The sequence below is a fragment of the Scyliorhinus canicula genome, chromosome 6 (genome assembly GCF_902713615.1).
Source record: "Scyliorhinus canicula chromosome 6, sScyCan1.1, whole genome shotgun sequence".
NCBI classification, from domain to species: Eukaryota; Metazoa; Chordata; class Chondrichthyes; order Carcharhiniformes; family Scyliorhinidae; genus Scyliorhinus; species Scyliorhinus canicula.
The window spans coordinates 177,946,174-177,965,048 of NC_052151.1; the positions used below are offsets into that span (position 1 = coordinate 177,946,174).

Genomic DNA, 18,875 nt, shown 5'->3' on the forward strand with positions numbered 1-18,875 from the left:
CCGCCCTGCCAGCGATAACGCAAGAACATCCCATCTCTGCAAATCCTCCTTCACCCCTTCTACCAGGTTGGCCAAATTCAACTTGTACAGCAGAGTCCAGCCACCGTATTCCCAGATACCAGAAACTTGACCTGACCAACTGAAACTGCAATTTCTCCAGGTCCCTTCCTTGTCCCTGGGAACTCACTGGGGACAACTTGCTCTTCCCAAAAAAAGAGCCAAACTTACTCTGCATCTGCATAATCCTACTCATACTGAAGATTGGGTCTGTCTCATATAACAAGTCATCTGCCTTTAGACACTCGATGCTTCATACCCCACCCCACCCCATATCCCTCCACTCCGTTGATGACCTTAGTGCGATTACCAGCAGCTCAATTACCAATGTAAAAAGTAACAGGGAGAGTGGACATCTCTGCCTTGTACCCTTGTGCAAATGGAAATGCCCCAAATTTATTGTGTTAGTCCAAACACTAGTCGTGGGAGCCCTATACAACAACCTAATCCAGGCGATGAAACCGGGTCCACATCCAAACCTTCCCAATACCTCAAAGATACTCCCATTCAACCCAGTCGAACGCTTTCTCCACATTCATGGAAATTATTACCTCCAGTTCCTACATTCACTACATTCAATAACCTCCTTATATTGGTGACACCCTTCACAAACTCGGGTCTGATCCTCAGCTATCATCCCAGGCAAACAATCCTCCAAGTGTGCTGCCAGCACCTTCACATCAGCATTTAATAATGATAGACGTCAATAAGACCAACACTCCTCTGGATCCTTATCCTTTTTCAGAACTAGTGAAATTGAAAATTGTGCCAATGTGAGCGGAAGCTCCCCTCGGGCTAACGAGTCATTGAACATCTCCATTAGCAGCACTGTAGCACAGCGGTTAGCACTTGTTTATTTCGCCCCTCCGACATCATCAACATCTCTGCCTCCAAAAATGCAATCTGACCTCGTGATCAGCGACCCTCTCCTCCGCCTTTTGGATCGACGCCTTCTGCAACTCAAGCTGCTGTTCCACCCTCTCCAGGGCTGCCCAGTGACTACCTGTCTTTGCTTTTTAAATTTGGCTGATTGAAACGCCACCAACTTGTCCGTCGACCACTGAGCGGGCAATGACGCCACAGGTCCCTCTGCCATCTTTTCCTCTCCTGCACCACACGTGTCCTCCGTGTCTGAAGAATGGCGCTTGTTCGACACACTCGTCTGGTAACACTTCGACATCACTCACATAGGAGAAATTCTTCTACTACACCACTTTTCCACCTGCACCACCCCCGTAAAATGGGTAAAAAGGGCCAAAAAAACCAACCCTCAGCCAGGAGCCACCTTATGTGGGACCACTCACTCCATGGCCACCACCGGAAGTCCCGGTTCTATGGATTTATTAATGACTGTCTTATATTTATGACCCCTAGTTTTGCTCTCGCTCATTAATTCCCCCCCCCCCCCCCCCCCCCCCCACCCCGTGATAAATCACTTTATTTATTAGTTATACAAGCGTCATCATCCAATAAATAACTGTTCATATAAACCGTGAGCAGTCAGGTCCCCAGATAATTTACAGTTTAACAGGGTTATGAAATAAAACAAAGATTTAGGCATGTCCGAGAGCTGACGTTACTTCTTCGTGGGCAGGGCAATTTTGATGAGTTTGTAGACAAATAGACTGCACCCGCAACAGTGAGGCCCATGGTTAGCCTGTAGAGCAGTGCATCCATCACACCATCTTTTACATAGACTGGCATCCCATTGTCCTCCTGGAATATCTTCTGCCTCTCAGGAACCTTGTTCTCCACTCGCCTGCAGGCTGCAGTGCTGAAGGTTCGCTGTGAAAGCTGCTGAAAAGTCTCCAGTCCTATCCCCACTCCCAGGCCGCTCATTTCACTCTTGCTCATAAATGGAGACATTTCTGGACGTCTATCTTTTATCAGGCCAACTCTTAGTTTTCTAGAGAAAAGAGCCCTAGCCCATTCAATCTTTCCTGATTAATTTAATTTTCCAGTTATAATATCATCCTTGTAAGTTTTTTTTTGTACTTTCTCCAGTGCTGCTATAACTTTTTTATACAATGGAGAGCAGAACTGGTCTAATAAAAGTTCATTTGTAAGTTTAGTATTGGTGTGTTTCTCCTCTGAAAATGAACCCCAGTGCGAGGTTTGTTTTTATGGCTTTAACCTGCAGTCTGCTTTTAGTAACTCGTGTATCAGTACTCTCAGATCTCTCTGCTTCTCTACCCCATTTAGACACTTACTTTTCCTCTTTATTCTTCCCACCAAAATACACTATTACACGCTTACCTATGTTTCAACTGATTTGTGATTTACAAGGCTATTTGGTTTTTATTTCTTGGGTTTACTTGTGTACCTGTGTTCCATCAGCACAGGCAGAAATGTGGCCATGGAGGAACTTGCAGCCTGTGTTAACTGTAGGGGACAGTGTGGTGATTATTGACTGTGGAGGAATTTGTCACAGTAAAATCACATGCATAATACCTGTGTCTTTCAGCTGCGACAGGTCTAATCTCATCACTGTATGGCCTTTCCCGAAGTTTACTTGCTGTATCGCTGCTGTATGCTTTATGTATTGGCACAGTAAAGGTAAGCTGTTAATTGGACGTTTGAGCTAAAGGATAATTTGAAAGCAACTGGAAGTGAAGTCAGCAAACAGAAATAAATTGAAACAATAATATTGTTGAAGCTTAAATGAATTGCAGAATGGTTATTGAAGGAGGGCATTTGATTCATTGCGTCTATGTGGCTCTCCAAAGGAACAATTCATCTCGCTCCATTCCCCGTTTTCTTCCTGTACAAGTAATAATTCAATCTCCTCTTGAATGGCTGGATTGAATCTGCCTCCACTACTTTCCTCAGGCAGGGCATGTCACCATTTCTTCTTCTGCCAATTAGATTAAATCTGTGTCCTTTTGTTCTAGATCATTCCACCAATGGGAACAAGTTTTCCTGTCCTGCCCCCTTGTGATTTGCATATCTCTGTGAATTCTCCTCTCGGCCTTCCCTTCTCTAAAGCAGAGTCCCAATTTCTCCAATCTGCCTTGTAGCTGATATTCCTCACCATTGGAATCATTCTCATGAATCTTTTCTCCATCCTTTCTCATGTCTTCAAGTCATTCCTGAAGTGTGGTATCCAGACCTGGACCCTCCAGTTGAGGCCAAATGGTGTTTTATATAGGTTTAACATAACCTCCTTGCTTATGCCCCTATGAATAAAGCATAGGATGCTCTGCGCTGGCTCTCTTGAAAAGGGAAGGCTGAGGGGTGGCTGATAGAATATTTGAAGTATGAAAGGTTTTGATAGAGTAGACACAGATCAAATGTTTTCACAGGTGTGGAGAAGAGAAAAACTTGAGCTCATCCATATAAGGTAGTCAGCAAAAAAGCAACGAGGGAATTCAGACAAAACCTCTCACCCAGAAAGTGGTGAGAATCATCAGTTACTTGAAACCAGTCCAAGAGACTGCAAGGTGCAAGTTTTATCTATAAAACCACTCGCCTTTCATATGACAAGCTCGCTATCCCAGTTAGGAACTGGTACAGCTCCCCCTTGAAGGTGCGCAGAGAATCAGCACCAACCATACAAACCAACAATGCGTTAATAGTCTCTGGGAAAAGAAGAATAGCTTAACATTCAGTCTATTACTCTTACACTATCTATTAATAGGGGCTGGTTTAGCTCACAAGGCTAAATCGCTGGCTTTTAAAGCAGACCAAGCAGGCCAGCAGCACGGTTCGATTCCCGTACCAGCCTCCCCGGACAGGCGCCGGAATGTGGCGACTAGGGGCTTTTCACAGTAACTTCATTGAAGCCTACTCGTGACAATAAGCGATTTTCATTTTCATTTTTCACTGTTTAAACTCCTGTCCTCTGCTCCTCCGCAATCTGTCAGACTAGAATAATCTATTAATAGATGGTACTCTGAAATATATTTGACCCAGCTCATAGAGTCATGGAGTTTTAAAGCACAGAAATAGGCCCTTTGGCCCATCGTGTCTGTGCTGGCCATCAAATACCTATCTATCTAAATCCCATTTTCTAGCACATGGTCCGTAGCCTTGCATGCTACAGCATTTCATGAAGGCCTGACTTCCCAACCTTGCCTCTTGCCTGAGGGGTGATGATCCTCGGGTTAAATCACCAACAGTCAGCTCTCCACCTCAAAGGGAAAAGCGGCCTATGGTCATTTGGGACTATGGAGACTTTACTTTACTTTTTCTAGCGTTCCAAATACTCACCTAGATACATCTTAAATGTTACGATGGTTCCCTCTTCTACCTTCCTTTCAGGCAGTGAGTTACAGATTCCCACCACCCTCTGGGTGAAAAGTTTTTCCTCAAATCCCCTCTAAATCTCCTGCCCTTATTTTAATCTGTGCCCCTGGTTAGTGACCCCTCTTATACAAGGGGAAATGTTTATTCCTATCTATCCCAGATCTATGTCCCTCATAACTTTGTACACCTCGATGAGGTTTCTCCCTCAACCTTTTCTACTCTAAGTAAAACCATCACAGCCTGTCCAGCCTCTCTTCACAGCTGGAATGATCTAAGGTACGGCGATGGTGGGAAGGGGACGGGGTAGAGCGGGTTAGGATGGAGGAAGAATCTTGTAAGGGGTCCAGTTTGAGGGCTATGGTGACGGCAGCGACGCCAATGGCTCCGAGTAGGTATTCAGTGAGCCCGGTGGTGCAGTCCACGGTGAAGATATGGAATCAGCTGAGGCGGCAATTTAAGATGGAGGGGGTCAGTGCTAATGCCACTGTGCGAGAATCATGGGTTTAACACAGGTGGGGGGGGGAGGGGAGGGTGGGGGGGAGGGGGGATGGATAGTGTATACAGGAGATGGAGGGAAGTGGGGCTGGTCAAGCTGAGGGATTTATATTTGGAGGAAGGGTTCACCAGTCTGGAGGAGCTAAGGGCGAGGGTAGAGCTGCCGAAGGGAAGTGAGTTCAGGTATCTGCAGGTTAGGGACTTTGCCCGAAAGGTCTGGAGAGGGTTCCCCAGGTTGTCGGAATACACCCTGTTGGAGCAACTGCTGCTTCCGGATGTGGAAGGGGAGGGAAGAATTGGGGATATATACAAGTGGTGGGCAGCAGGGAGGTGAGCGGGTGGTGAAGATCAAGGAGAAATGGGAAGCAGAATTGGGAGGGGAGATCAATTGGGGAGTATAGAGCAAAGAATAAACGGGACCTCCTCTTGTGCAAGGATGAGCCTGATACAGTTTAAGGTGGTGCACAGGGTGCAAATGACTCGGGCGAGAATGAGTGGGTTCTTTCAGGGGGTAGCAGATGAGTGTGAGAGGTGTGGGCAGGGGCCAGCGAATTATGCGCATGTGTTTTGGGATTGTGAAAAATTGGGAAGATTCTGGGCGGGAGTGTTCACGGTCTTAGCCAGGATAGTGGAGGAGGAGATGGACCCGGACCCTTTGGTGGTGATATTTGGGGTTTCAGAGTAACTGGAGCTCATGGAGAGGAGGAAGGCCGATGTTGTGGCCTTCGCCTCTCTGATTGCACGGCGGCGAATCTTGCTGGAGTGGCGGTCGGCATCGCCACTGGGGGGGTAGCGGCATGGTTGGGTGACCTGTGCGACTTAGAGAAGATAAAGTATGAGTTAAGGGGCTCAGCAGGGGCGTTTGAGAAAAGGTGGGGGATGTTTGTGACCGTGTTTGAGGAGCTGTTCGTCGCGGGGGGGTGGGGGGAGGGGTGGAGGGTGAAAAAGGGGAATAATCTGTCTAGACTGTATAGTTGATGGTTGGGAAGTATGTTTCCCTGGGTGTTTATTCGCTGTAACCTGCTTTGATACATGTTTGCAATAAAATACGTTTAAAAATAAATAGCTGAAACGATCTAGCCCAGGCAACATTCTAGTGAATTTCCTCTGCACCCTTTCTAGTGCAATCACATCCTTGAGCCTATCAATGTAACTGAGGATCTTTTGAATTACAGATTTCACTTGTAGTGTAAAATGGTAAAGTGCTATTGGGCATTTAATGAAAAAATGATGATGTGGCCTCTGATTTATTTCTTTTGTGCAGAGACCATGGGATACGCAACATATTCCGGTGTTATTTTCTGCTTACTGTGGACTGCTGGTTGCTTGTTCCTACCACCTCAGCAGACAAAGCAGTGAGCCGGCAGTGTTGATGTAAGTCATTTTGGTCAGAGTTCCCATTGTCGTTACTGATTGAGGGTAAGGAGGTTTCAAGCATCTGTTTGCTCAAAGGAATCTTTTTTTTCTCTTTCAAAATTTAGAGTACCCAATTATTTTTTCCAATTGAGGGACAAATTTAGCATAGCCAATTCACCTACCCTGCACATATTTTTGGGTTGTGGGGGTGAGACCCACGCAGACACGGGGAGAATGTGCAAACTCCACACGGACAGTGACCCGGGGCCAGGATCAAACCCGGGACCTCAGCGCCGTGAGGAAGCTGTGCTAACCACTGCGCCACCATGCTGCCCCTGCTCAAAGGAATCTTTGGTGCTGGACCAGATTGGCTCACCAAGTTGAATTGCTAATGACTGCATCAATGAAAATAGGAGGGGGCAAGGGCGGCTCTGTTTTGCAAGCAAGATAAATGTTGTAAAAACAGTAAATGCTGGAACTACTCAGCTAGCCTGCCAGCATCTGTGGAGAGAGAAATTAAGTTAACATTTCAGGTTCGTGTCCTTGCAACACAACACAAAGGGTAGTGGGAACCTGGAACTCTTGTATAAAAGCTGATAATATAAAACTAATGGATTCATGTGGATTGCATATCAGGTTTGCACAGCCAATGAAATCTGCTATTTCATTGCGTGTTTTATTTCACTACAGGTCTCTCATTCGCTCCAAGCTGTTCAATGAATTGGAAGTCCAGAATCCTGAGCATCCTCTGTCAGAAAACAAGGATGTTCTTCCTGAAAAACTGAGGAATTCTGTGGTATATGTCCCTTCTCACATTAATCATCGATGTGTGATAATTTGACAACAGTGCTGTTTTGGTGCATCAAATAAAAATATCTTAAATTACATTGTAGACTTGAATCTCCTAAATTGTTTTCAGAACAAAAACAGAATGATACAGGGGCTAAAAGGGTTGGTTGCATTAGCTTGATTTGTAAACACATAAGCAAAGAAGATTAAAGGGCGATGTTTACGATGATTAAAAAAATTTGATAGGGTTAAACTACTTCCTCTGGCAGAGAAATCTAGAATAAAGGGATATAACCTTAAAGTTAGAGCTAGTCTATTTGGGGTGATATCAAGAAGTAGTTCTACACAGAAAAATTATTGGAAATCTCTCCCACATTAGGGTGGGGATCAATTGAAAAATTCAAAAGTGACATTGATAGATTTTTGTTAGTTAAGAGTATTAAGGGTTACAGAATCGAGGCAGGTCAATGGCAATAAGAAATAGATAACCCATGACCTTATTGAATTGTGGAATAGGTTGATGTGGCTGAATGACCTTATTATTACTGACAGCAGTTCTAGTGGTTCCTTGGAGGTTTTTGTCGTTGTCTTTGCCTCTAGGTGTGGTTTTGACTAACGAGGATTCTCCAACGGGACAAGAGTCTAGCTTCTAGGAATGTTCAGACTTGTTGCAACAACACCTAGGGATCTTACATACACAGGGCATGAATTTGGATTGATTCGGCCTAGAAATGCTAGGTTTCCAGTAACTGATTGACAGGAACAATTGACTGAAAAACTCTTCATTTAGAAAGCTTGAAATATTCCCTCGTAGCCCATGATTTTTTTTCCTTTTCAGTACTTATCCAATTCTCCATTGAAAGTTATTATCTGTTTTCAGGGGCAGTGCATTCCAGATTATAACAGCTCGCTATGTGAAAAAATGACCGCCCCATCTCCCCTCTGGTTCTTTTGCTGATTATCTTAATTCTGTGAGATATGTTTACTAACTTTGGAATTGACTGTATGGTTGAAAAGAAAAGAAAATTGCAGGGTTATGCTCTTTGCAGGAGTACGATTAAGGGGATAGCTCTTATAACAGGCTGCTATAGGCACGGTCTGCTGAATGGCGTCCTTGCATTATAATTTTAACAGGTTAACATAAAGGGTGGATCTTGAGCTCTCCAGGAAGTATAGATTTATTGCATTGAATTACCAGACAAATCAAATTAGCAAAGGTAATATGGAAAATGCTCAGCAAGAGTTTCCTGGGACTTTGTGGAACAAACTAGGGATAAAGCTATTTTAGATCTAGCAGTGTGCAATGAGGTAGGTTTAATTAATAATTTCATACTAAAAGATCTTCTGCGGAAAAAGTGGAGAAAATACAATTGAAATACAATTAAAATACATTTTAAGTTCGAAAGCAGGGCAGCACGGTGGCACAGTGGTTAGCACTGCAACCACGGCGCTGAGGACCCGGGTTTGAATCCCCGGCCCTGGGTCACTGTCCATGTGGCGTTTGCACATTCTAATAATAATAATAATCAATATTGCTTATTGTCCCAAGTAGGCTTCAATGAAGTTACTGTGAAAGACCCCTAGTCGCCACATTCCGGCGCCTGTTTGGGGAGGCCGGTATGGGAATTGAACCCGCGCTGCTGGCATTGTTCTGCATTACAGGCTAGCTGTTTAGCCCATTTGCTAAACCAGCCCCTAACTCCCCGTGTTTGCGTGGGTTTTGCCACCTGAAAACAGACAATAACTTTCAACAGAGAATTGGATAAGTAATTGAAAAGAAAAAAAATCATGGGCTACGAGGGAATATTTCAAGCTTTCTAAATGAAGAGTTTTTAAGATGCCAAAGATGTACTGGTTAGGTGGAATGGCCACACTAAACTGCCCCTTAAATGGAAAAATAAAAATATTTGGCTACTCTAAATTTATTTTTTTAAAGTTCGAAAGCAATATATTTCAGTCCCAGTTAAGAATCTTAAACTTAAATTAAGTCAATTACATAAGTATGAAAGGAGAGCTGTCTAAAGTTGATTGGATAAATAGACTAGAAGATATAGGAGTAAATAAACAATGGAAATCAGTGAAGGAACAATACAAAATGTTAAACAAAAATACATAAAAAATAATTTCTAAACAAAACTCAGGGTGACAGATCCATCTATGGTTTAATTTGAAGTTAAGGGTAGTATTAGGTGAAAAATAGAAGAAGCTTATGGAATAGAAGTAAGGCAGGGGATTGTAACTGAAGAAACTAGCAAACAATCAAAACGTTGATAAAAAATGAAAACATAGAATACAAGAGTAAACTAGCCAAGAACATAAAAATAGATTGTCAGATCTTTTCCAAATGTATAAAAGGGAGAGTAGCTAAAGTAAACTTCGGCCTCTTGGAGGCAGAGCAGGAAAATGATGGGGAATAAGGAGATGACAGCAACATTGAAGAAGTCTGCCTTTACAGTAGAAGACATTAAATTACATACAGAAATAAAAGGCAACTGAGGGTCTAATATCAATGAGGAACTTAAGGTCATTAATATCAGTAGAGAAAAGTTATTTGGCGAAACCTAAGGGACTACAAGCCAGCAGACTTGGTGGCTTACATCCTAAACTTATAAAAGAGGTAGTTGCACAGACAGTGGATGTGCTAGTTCTGAGTTTCTAAAATTCCCTAGATTCTGGAATGCAGAATCCTAGCAGTTAGTAAATGTAACATGGCTTTCAATAAAGGGGGAAGAGAGAAAATAGCGAACTACAAGCCAGTTAGTCTGACATCTGTCATCAGGAAAATACTGGAATCTATTAATAAGGAAGTCTTAGAAATGCACTGAGTAAATAATAGTATGATCAGACAAAGTCAATATGGTTTTATGAAAGGGGATAAAAACAGATTATTGCAGATGCTGGAATCTGAAACCAAAGAGAAAATGCTGGAAAATCTCAGCAGGTCTGGCAGCATCTGTAGGGGGAGATAAGAGCCAACATTCGAGTCGAGATAACCTTTTGTCAATGCTTTGGGTCGTCTGGACTCAATGGACCCTTGCTGGAGCCAAAGCAAGGGTCATCTAGACTCGAAATGTTAGCTCTTTTCTCTCCCTCCAGATGCTGCCAGATTTGCTGAGATTTTCCAGCATTTTGTTTTTGGTTTATGAAACGGGAGTCTTGTTTGACAAATTTATTAGAATTTTTGTTTTTGTAACTAATAGAGTAGATAAAGGCGAATTGGTAGAAATGGTACACCTGCATTTCCAAAGGCATTCAATGAAATACCACACAAATAAACATGATCATGTCTCATAAATTAAGGTTAATATATTAGGATGAATTTAAGATTGGTAAATGGCCAGGAAGCAGAGCATTTACAAATTGGTAGGCTGTAACTAGTGGAATGCTATAAGGATCAGAGCGGGAATGTCAACTACTTACAGACTATATTAATGACATAGACGAAAAAAACTATAAACGCTTGGGTATACTCAGACAAAGAACACAGAAAGGTAGCATGCAAGTGCACCAACAATTGGGAAGGCAAATAGTTTTGGGTCTTTGTTGCAAGGGGATTGGAGTACAAGAATAAGGAAGTTTTACTACAATTTACAGGGCTTTGGTGAGCCAACACCAGGAACACTGGCAGCAGTTTTGGTCTCCATATTTAAGGAAGGGTAAAATTGCATTGGAGTTGATGCAGCAAATATCCACGAGATTGGTTCCTGCGTCGAGAGAATTGTGCTATGATGAAAGGTTGAGTAAACTGGGCCTATATTCTGTGTTACTTAGAAAAATGAGAGATGATCTCATTGAAAACTGCAAAATTCTGAAGGGACTTGATAGGGTAGACACTGTTGTTTCCCTAGCTTGAGAATTCAGAACGCTGACAGAATAAGGTGTCAATCATTTAGGACTGAGGTGAGGAGGATTATTTTTCCACTTAGAGCATTATGAATCATTGAAATTGCCTATTTGTGGGGGTTGTGAATGTTCCATCATTGAGTATATTTAAGGCTGAGATAGATGGAATTTTGGTGTCTCAAGGAATGAAAGGATATGGGGAGCATAGGGGCATGTGGAATTAAGGCACAGCAGCCATGATTGTATTGAATAAGCTCGAGGGACTGCATAGTATACTGCTGCTCCTATTTCTCATGTTCTTATGATGTTCTGTTGATTTAAAAAATAACGTTTGGAATTGTTTTTGTTTCAGAATAATGCTAAAATGTATTATGCCTTTGCAGAGAGAAGTCTTGAAGTCCGATCTTGTTGTGTGCGCAGTGATTACCCTTCTAACCTTCGCAATCAGTGCAACTACTGTTTTCCTTTCATTGAAGGTATACGTTCACATTAAATATTGTTCCTCCATGTTGGCATTTCAGCTTTTTTGGCCAGATGTGCTGCAGCTTAATGTTTCCTAAATGTGTACGGATCAGTTGAATTCTATTCATTTCAGTGCATGAACAAGAGCTTGTACACCATATGGACATGTTTGAGACATTTCTGCTCACCTCACGGGGGCGCGCGGGGGGGGGGGGGGGGGGGGGGGGGGGGGGGGGGGGATATTTCGCTTGCTAAATTGAAGAACCTGTAAAACTATAGAGACCAGAGGAAAATTCTTAAAACAGAATATTGACATTTTATAACATTTATTAAAGGACTTCTCTTGTATTTAACAGCATAACTTTGGGATTTGCTCATACAAGATGAAACAGCAAACTGTTAATCAATGTTAATCAAAATTTTAATTGAAAGCATTATATTGCATAGAAACTTTAAAATCTACCCTTTTGGAGCTGAGTGTTTCATGGTCAGAACCTTGTCCCTTTATCCCAGTTTCCCTAAGTTAGAATGGTGTCCAGGCACTCTCGGTGACGGCCATGGAGGAGTAGGTCGCACATTCGATAGCTCCCACCTGAATCGAACTTTCGGACATTTTTTCCCAGATTTTTGTGGACTTTATGAAATAAATCGGTGGAGTTAGCATCAGTAAGGAGGATTCCCCCCACCCCGGTGTATGGATAGCTGGACCAGAAGTGGCTGTGTGAAACGAATTAGACCCGATCGAGGGAAGCGAGGGGAGCTGGCAGTGCGGTGAAGCATGGCAGACGGCAAGGACCAGGGAGCAACGGTTCACTGGCCAAAGGAGCAACAGATGGAGTTTTTCAAGAGTTGCTTTGCCGAGCTAAAAAGGGATATGCTTGACCCAATGAAAGCATCGATCGACCAAATGGTCACGACTCAGGCAGCCCAGGGGAAAGCGATCCAGGAGATCAAATTAAAACTCTCCAACCAAGAAGATGAGATAACTGTGCTGGAGCATAAGGTGGAGGTGCTGGAGGACCGCCACAAGCAGATGCAGGAGAAGCTGGAGGGGCTGGAGAACAGAACCAGGAGGCAGAATTTAAGAATCATTGTCCTTCCTGAAGGTATTAAGGGATCAGATGCAGGAGCGTATGTGGTGAGTATGCTGGAGTCGTTGATGGGAGCGGGGGCTTTCCCTCGACCCCTGGAGCTGGATGGAGCACACAGAGCCCTCGCAAGGAAACCCAAGGTGAACAACCCGCCAAGGGCCATGGTGATCCGTTTTCACCAATTTTCAGACAATGAGCGCATCATGCGATGGGCCAAGAAGGAACGGAGCAGCAAGTGGGAAAATAATGAGGTACGCGTCTATCAGGATCTGGATGCGGAGCTAGCCAAGAGACGTGAGGGGTTCAACCGGTGAAAGGCGACCTTCTTTAAGAAGGGGGTGAAGTTTGGGGTGTTATACCCAGCAAGACTGTGGGTAACGCACGAGGACCGACACTATTATTTCGAGTCGCCAGATGATGTTTAGACATTTATTAAAGAGAAGAAGTTGGACTCGAGTTAAGAGACACTTAATGCTTCGAAGATGGAAGGAGGCGGCGGTTTGTAATTGTGTTCTGTTTTAAATAAGATTGTGGTTAGTCATGGGAGTGAGAGCAGGTTGGGGGGATGGTTGGAGGGCGCTTTGTTCAGAAGGCCCTGGATACGGGGGTGGAGGGGGGCCCTGAAGCTAGCACTACCCTTCAGGGGACTCGGTTTTGTTTTAAGTGAGTGTCTGTTTGGCTTTATGGTTATTCTAATTGGTTTGGGAGAGCTGATGTTTACTTACTGGGGATGGCGATCTTGTAAATAGGTTTTTCTAGGTGGGGAGAGGGGTCTGAACAATAAGGCGATAGTCTGATCGTCGCCAGGGGCGGGGGCTATCGGGGTCAGCGCGGATCAGCTGACTTTCGGAAGCGTGGTGGGGGGTGACTTAGTGTTGAGTTGGTGTTTGATTTGGGAGATTAGGGGTGAGATTCTCCGCACTCCCGACGCTTTTTATAACCATGGCACCGATTGGCACGGCAGTACCACGGCCGTGCCAAGGGTGCCATGGGCCCGCGATCGGTGGGCACCGATCGCGGGCAGCGGGCCCGATGCCCGCGCACTATTTGTCCTTCCGCCGCCCCGCAGTATCCATTTGCGGGGCGGCTGAGGGGCAACCCGGCCCGCGCATGCGCGGGTTTCGCGCAAATACGCGATGACGTCATCCGCGTATGCGCGGTTTGGAGTCTTCCAATCCGCGCATGCGCGGCTGACGTCATATGACGCGTCAGCCGGCGCTAACTCTGGCAAGCGGGCTTAACGAAATTCGTTAAGCCCGTGATGCCAGTGTTTACGGCGTCGGGCTGCTAGCCCCGACCGGGGACCAGAATCGGTTCCCGGTCGGGAAGGGGGGGGGCTGGCGTCAAACCCGCCCGGATTTGACGCCAGCCTTACGATTTCTCCCGGTTTGGGAGGGGGATGGGACAATTGGGCGCGGCCGTTTTGGCGCGGCCGTTTGGACGCAGCCGTTTGGGCGCCATGGGACAATTGGGCGCAGCCAATTTGGCGCGGCCGTTTGGGCGCAGACGACAGAAAACCTTAAATTAGTTCATTTAGTTTAGTTCATTTGGTGATTATGAGCAAGGCTCCCCAAGTACTCGATAGCATTCATGTTTTCAAATTTAAGAACAGTTTCATGTATTCTTTTATCTGCATCTCTATACTTTTTTAGTTTTTGTGGCGGTTCATGGCCGGCTAGTAACCTTTCATAATATGCACCTCTACCTTTCTGTACTTTACGCAGGCCATCAATTAGTTTCCATATGGTGGGATGATGCATGCCAAGTTCATATTTCAATCGACGGTGGGCTGCCTCCGCATTATTGTTTGTGCGGTCTTCCCCGTTTAATGTTCTCTGATAAAGGTTCCAAATCGCAGGGCGAAATAAAGGTGTTCGTCTACCATTTCCTCGTCTGTTCAGACGACCAACATATGTATAAAATACAAAATATATAAACAGATGGTGATAGAACGCACCAGCACCCAACTCAACGCACCCGCACCAGCCAACTCACCTGAGGCTAATTCACAAATAAAGAAATGTTATTTTGGTGCCAAAACGTCAATAATGCCAATATATAATGCCAATATATAAACAGATGGTGATAGAACGCACCAGCACCCAACTCAACGCACCCGCACCAGCCAACTCACCTGAGGCTAATAATAAAGAAATGTTATTTAGGCGCCAAAACGGTTGGCGCCAAAACGGCCGCGCCAAAACGGCCGCGCCCAAATGGCTGCGCCAAAAAGCACCTAACCCTTTGGGAGAATTGCGCCCTAGGTTTCTGGTGTTAAGGGGAGAGGGGGGTGGAGGGGGGGGGGGGGGGGTGGCTGCTCTGTGGGCAAGGGAGAAATATTCTTCAGGGAATAAAAGGAGGGTCGGGGGCTACTGCTGCTTGAGGGGGTGGCCAGGGAAGCGGGGGCCGCAGGTTCGGGGCTGGCCAAGAAAGGGTGATGGCTAGTCGGCAGGTGGGGGGTGTGTGGTTGCCCCCGTCCAGGCTGATTACTTGGAACGTGAAAGGTCTGAATGGGCCAGTGAAGAGAGCACGCGTGTTCTCGCATTTAATGGGACTAAAGGCAGGCGTGGCAATGCTCCAGGAGACACATATGAAGGTCACAGACCAGATGAGATTGAGGAAGGGTTGGGTGGGTCAGGTGTTCCACTCAGGGCTGGATTCGAAGACCAGGGGGGGTAGCAATTCTGGTCAGCAAGCGAGTGGCATTTGAGGCTGGGAGACTAGTGGCTGATAAAGGGTGTAGGTATATCATGGTTAGTACGAAGTTGGAGTGGTGCTCGCGAATGTCTGCGCCCCAAACTGGGACAATGTGGATTTTATGAGGCGTGTGTTAGGCAAAATCCCAGACCTTGAGTCACACCACTTGGTCATGGGAGGGGACTTTAATACGGTCATTGAACCTGAATTGGATCACTCAAAATCCAGGACAGGGAAGAGGCCGGCGGTGGCAAGGGAGCTGAAGGGCTTTATGGAACAGATGGAGGGGTGTAGACCCCTGGAGGTTTACACGGCCGAGAGTATAGGAGTTTTCCTTCTTCTCCAACGTCTACAAAGTCTATTCCCGTATTGATTTTTTTGTTGTGGACAGGGCATTGATCCCAAAGGTGATGGGGACGGAATACCCGGCGATTACAGTCTCGGACCATGCCCCGCACTGGGTAGATTTGCGGCTTAGGGAGGAGAGAGGGCAGCGTCCGCTGTGGAGACTGGATGTGAGGTTGTTAGCGGACGAGGTGGTTTGCGGGTGGGTGAATAAGAGTATCCAGAACTATTTGGAGACAAACGACACGGGAGAGGTTTCGGCAGCAACTGTCTGGGAAAGCCCTGAAGGCAGTTATTAGAGGGGAACTAATATCGATCAAGTCCCATAGAGAAAAGAGGGAAAGGGCGGAGAGGGAGAGATTGGTGGAGGAGATACTCCGGATGGATAGGAAGTATGCAGACGCCCTGGACGTGGGACTCCTGAGGGAGCGGCGCAAGCTTCAGGCGGAGTTTGAATTGTTGACCACAGGGAAAGCGGTAGAACAGTTGAGGAAGGCTAGGGGTACGGTCTATGAGTATGGAGAGAAGGTGAGCAGGATGCTGGCGCACCAGTTTAGGAAGAAAGAGGAGATTGTGGGAGTAAAGAATAAGGAGGGCAACTTAATCTCAGACCCGGAGGGAGTTAATCAAGGTTTTGAGGAATTCTACAGCAAACTATATGAGGCAGAACCCCCGGCAGTTGCAGAAGGGATGAGGCAATTTCTGGACCAGTTGAGGTTCCTGAGGGTGGAGGAGGGTCTGGTGGAGGGGCTGGGGGTCCGATCGCGATAGAAGAAATTACTAAGGGGCTGGATATCGTTATGATGCCCTCAGAAGGAGAGGAAGAAAAGGTTGTGGCAGCGATGGATGCAGAGAAAGCTTTTAATCGGGTGGAGTGGGAGTACCTGTGGGAGGCGCTGGATAGGTTTGGGATTGGTGGGGGCTTTATCCGGTGGGTGCGATTGCTGTACCAGGCGCCTGTGGCATGCGTGCGCACAAACCGGCTTAGGTCGGAGTATTTTAAATTGTAATGGGGGACGAGGCAAGGGTGTCCCCTTTCCCTGTTTTATTTGCTCTAGCCATTGGACCACTGGCCATAGCGTTGAGAGCTTCAAGGAACTGACAGGGGCTGGTCCGGGGGGGTTTTGGAGTATCGGGTCTCGCTCTAAGCAGATGATCTCCTCCTGTATATCTCGGACCCACTGAAGGGGATGGTGGAGGTCATGCAGGGACTTTGGGAATTTGGCAGTTTCTCGGGGTATAAATTGAACGTGGGGAAGAGCGAGCTGTTTGTGATCCAGACTAAAGGACAGGAGAAGAGACTGAGTGAGCTGCCGCTGACTTTCGTTACCTGGGTATACAGGTGGCCCGGAAGTGGGATTTGTTGCATAAGCTTAATCTGACCTGGCTGGTGGAGCAAATGGAAGGGGACTTTAAAAGATGGCACATGCTCCCGCTGTCACTGGCGGGGAGGGCACAGACCGTGAAAATGGCGGTCCTCCCCAGGTTCTTATTTGTATTCCAGGGCCTTCCCTTCTTCATCCCTAAGGCCTTTTTTAAGCGGGTTAATAAGATCATCTCGGGATTTGTGTGAGCGAACAAGACCCCGCGAGTAAAGAGAGCGCTGCTGGAACGCAGTCGGAGGGGAGGGTGGGCTGGCGCTGCCGAACGTTTGCAACTACTACTGGGCGGCCAACATTGCCATGATCAGGAAGTGGGGGTTGGGGGAGGGGTCAGCATGGGAGTAGTTGGAGGCGGCGTCATGCAAAGGCACCAGTTTGGGAGCGCTGGTAATGGCGCCTCTGCCGTTCTCGCCAGCCCGCTATTCCACAAGTCCAGTGTTAATGGCGACACTGAAGATCTGGGGGCAGTGAAGAAGACACAAGAGGGTGGAAGGCGCATCGGTCTTGACCCGGTTATGTCGGAGTATTTTAAATTGTAACGGGGAACGAGACAAGGGTGTCCCCTTTCCCTGTTTTATTTGCTCTAGCCATTGGACCACTGGCCATAGCGTTGAGAGCTTCAAGGAACTGACAGGGGCTGGTCCGGGGGGGGGGGTGGGGGGGGTGGGGGGGGAATCAAAAGTTGACAGAAGCTGTCTTCTTGAGGCTGGAATGAATGAAGGAAGTGGCTCGATAGAGTTGAGGGAATTTCACTTGGGGTGTGCCTTGAGTGTGCACAGGTTCCTGCCGGGTAGGATGGATGGCGGGTTCCAGAGCTGGCAGAGGGCGGGTATTAGAAGGATGGGTGACCTGTTTATAGATGGGAGTTTTCCCAGCCTGCAGGCGCTGGAGGACAAATTTAAATTGCCACCAAGGAGCGGCTTTAGGTATGTACAAGTGCTAACCTTCCTGAGGAAGCAGGTGGTGGCCTTCTCACTGCTGCCGCCATGGAGGATACAAGATAGAGTAGTGTCCGGTACCTGGGTGGGAGAGGGGAAAGTGTTGGATATCTACCAGGAGCTGTTGGAGGCGGAGGAAACCCCGGAGGAGGAGCTTAAATGCAAGTGGGAGGAGGAGTTAAGAGGGGAGTTAGAGCCGGGACTATGGGCGGAAGCCCTAAGTAGGGTCAATTCCTCCTCGTCATGTGCCAGGCTCAGTCTAATACAGTTTAAGGTGGTACACCGGGCACACATGACGGCGGCGAGGATGAGCATGTTTTTTGGGGTGGAAGACAGATGTTCGAGGTGCGCGGGGAGCCCAGCAAACCATGTCCATATGTTTTGGGCATGCCCCAAGCTTGAAGGGTTCTGGCAGGGGTTCGCCAGGGCAGTGTCCAAGGTGCTAGGAACACAGGTGGCGCCGAGTCCAGAGGTGGCGATCTTTGGGGTGTCAGAAGACCCGGGAGTTCAGGGAGTCGAAGAGGCCGACAACCTGGCCTTTGCCTCCCTGGTAGCCCGGAGACGGATTCTGTTAATGTGGAGGGACTCGAAGCCTCCGAGTGCAGAGACCTGGGTTAGTGACATGGCTGGTTTCTTAGCCTCGAGAAAATTAAGTTTGCCTTCAGAGGATCAATGTTAGGGTTCTCCCGGAGGTGGCAGCCATTAATCGACTTTCTTGGGGAAATTAAATTTAAAATGTAGCAACTTTCCGAGGGGGGGGTGGTAAGTGTTGTGTTTGTTTGTTTTTTGTTATTCTCGATGGTCTGTGAAGTCAGAGCCGTTAGGGGAAATATCTATTTTTGCACTCTGTTAATGTTTAACATTTATTGTTCTTTTTTTGTTTCTGTTATAAAATTTTACAAATACTTAAATAAAAATATTTTTAAAAAAAGAATTGTGTCCAGCCCTAATTACCTGAAAGGCACTCTTTTTTTTCCACCAGAAAGTGTCTTGAATGAATAAACTACTCTTAACCCATTTTCTACATTTGTGAGTTATGAAACAAAACTTAAATTCTCAAACACAAACTCAGCTGATCCATGTTAAAGGGTTGGATGTGGAAAATCAAAAGTTGACAGAAGCTGTCTTCTTGAGGCTGGAATGAATGAAGAAAGTGGCTCGATAGAGTGGAGGGA

At 46.3% G+C, this 18,875-nt stretch overlaps 1 protein-coding gene across 1 annotated transcript in view; it reads left to right on the plus strand.

Annotated features, from left to right (window-relative positions):
• Nucleotides 1-18,875, plus strand: part of LOC119967677 (pecanex-like protein 2) — a 332,932-nt gene that overhangs the window by 136,992 nt on the left and 177,065 nt on the right. Inside the window, exons 16-19 of the mRNA XM_038800498.1 lie at nucleotides 2,522-2,613; nucleotides 6,062-6,171; nucleotides 6,844-6,949; nucleotides 11,169-11,261. Coding sequence (XP_038656426.1) covers nucleotides 2,522-2,613; nucleotides 6,062-6,171; nucleotides 6,844-6,949; nucleotides 11,169-11,261 — 401 coding nt within the window. The remainder of the gene's footprint in view (nucleotides 1-2,521; nucleotides 2,614-6,061; nucleotides 6,172-6,843; nucleotides 6,950-11,168; nucleotides 11,262-18,875) is intronic.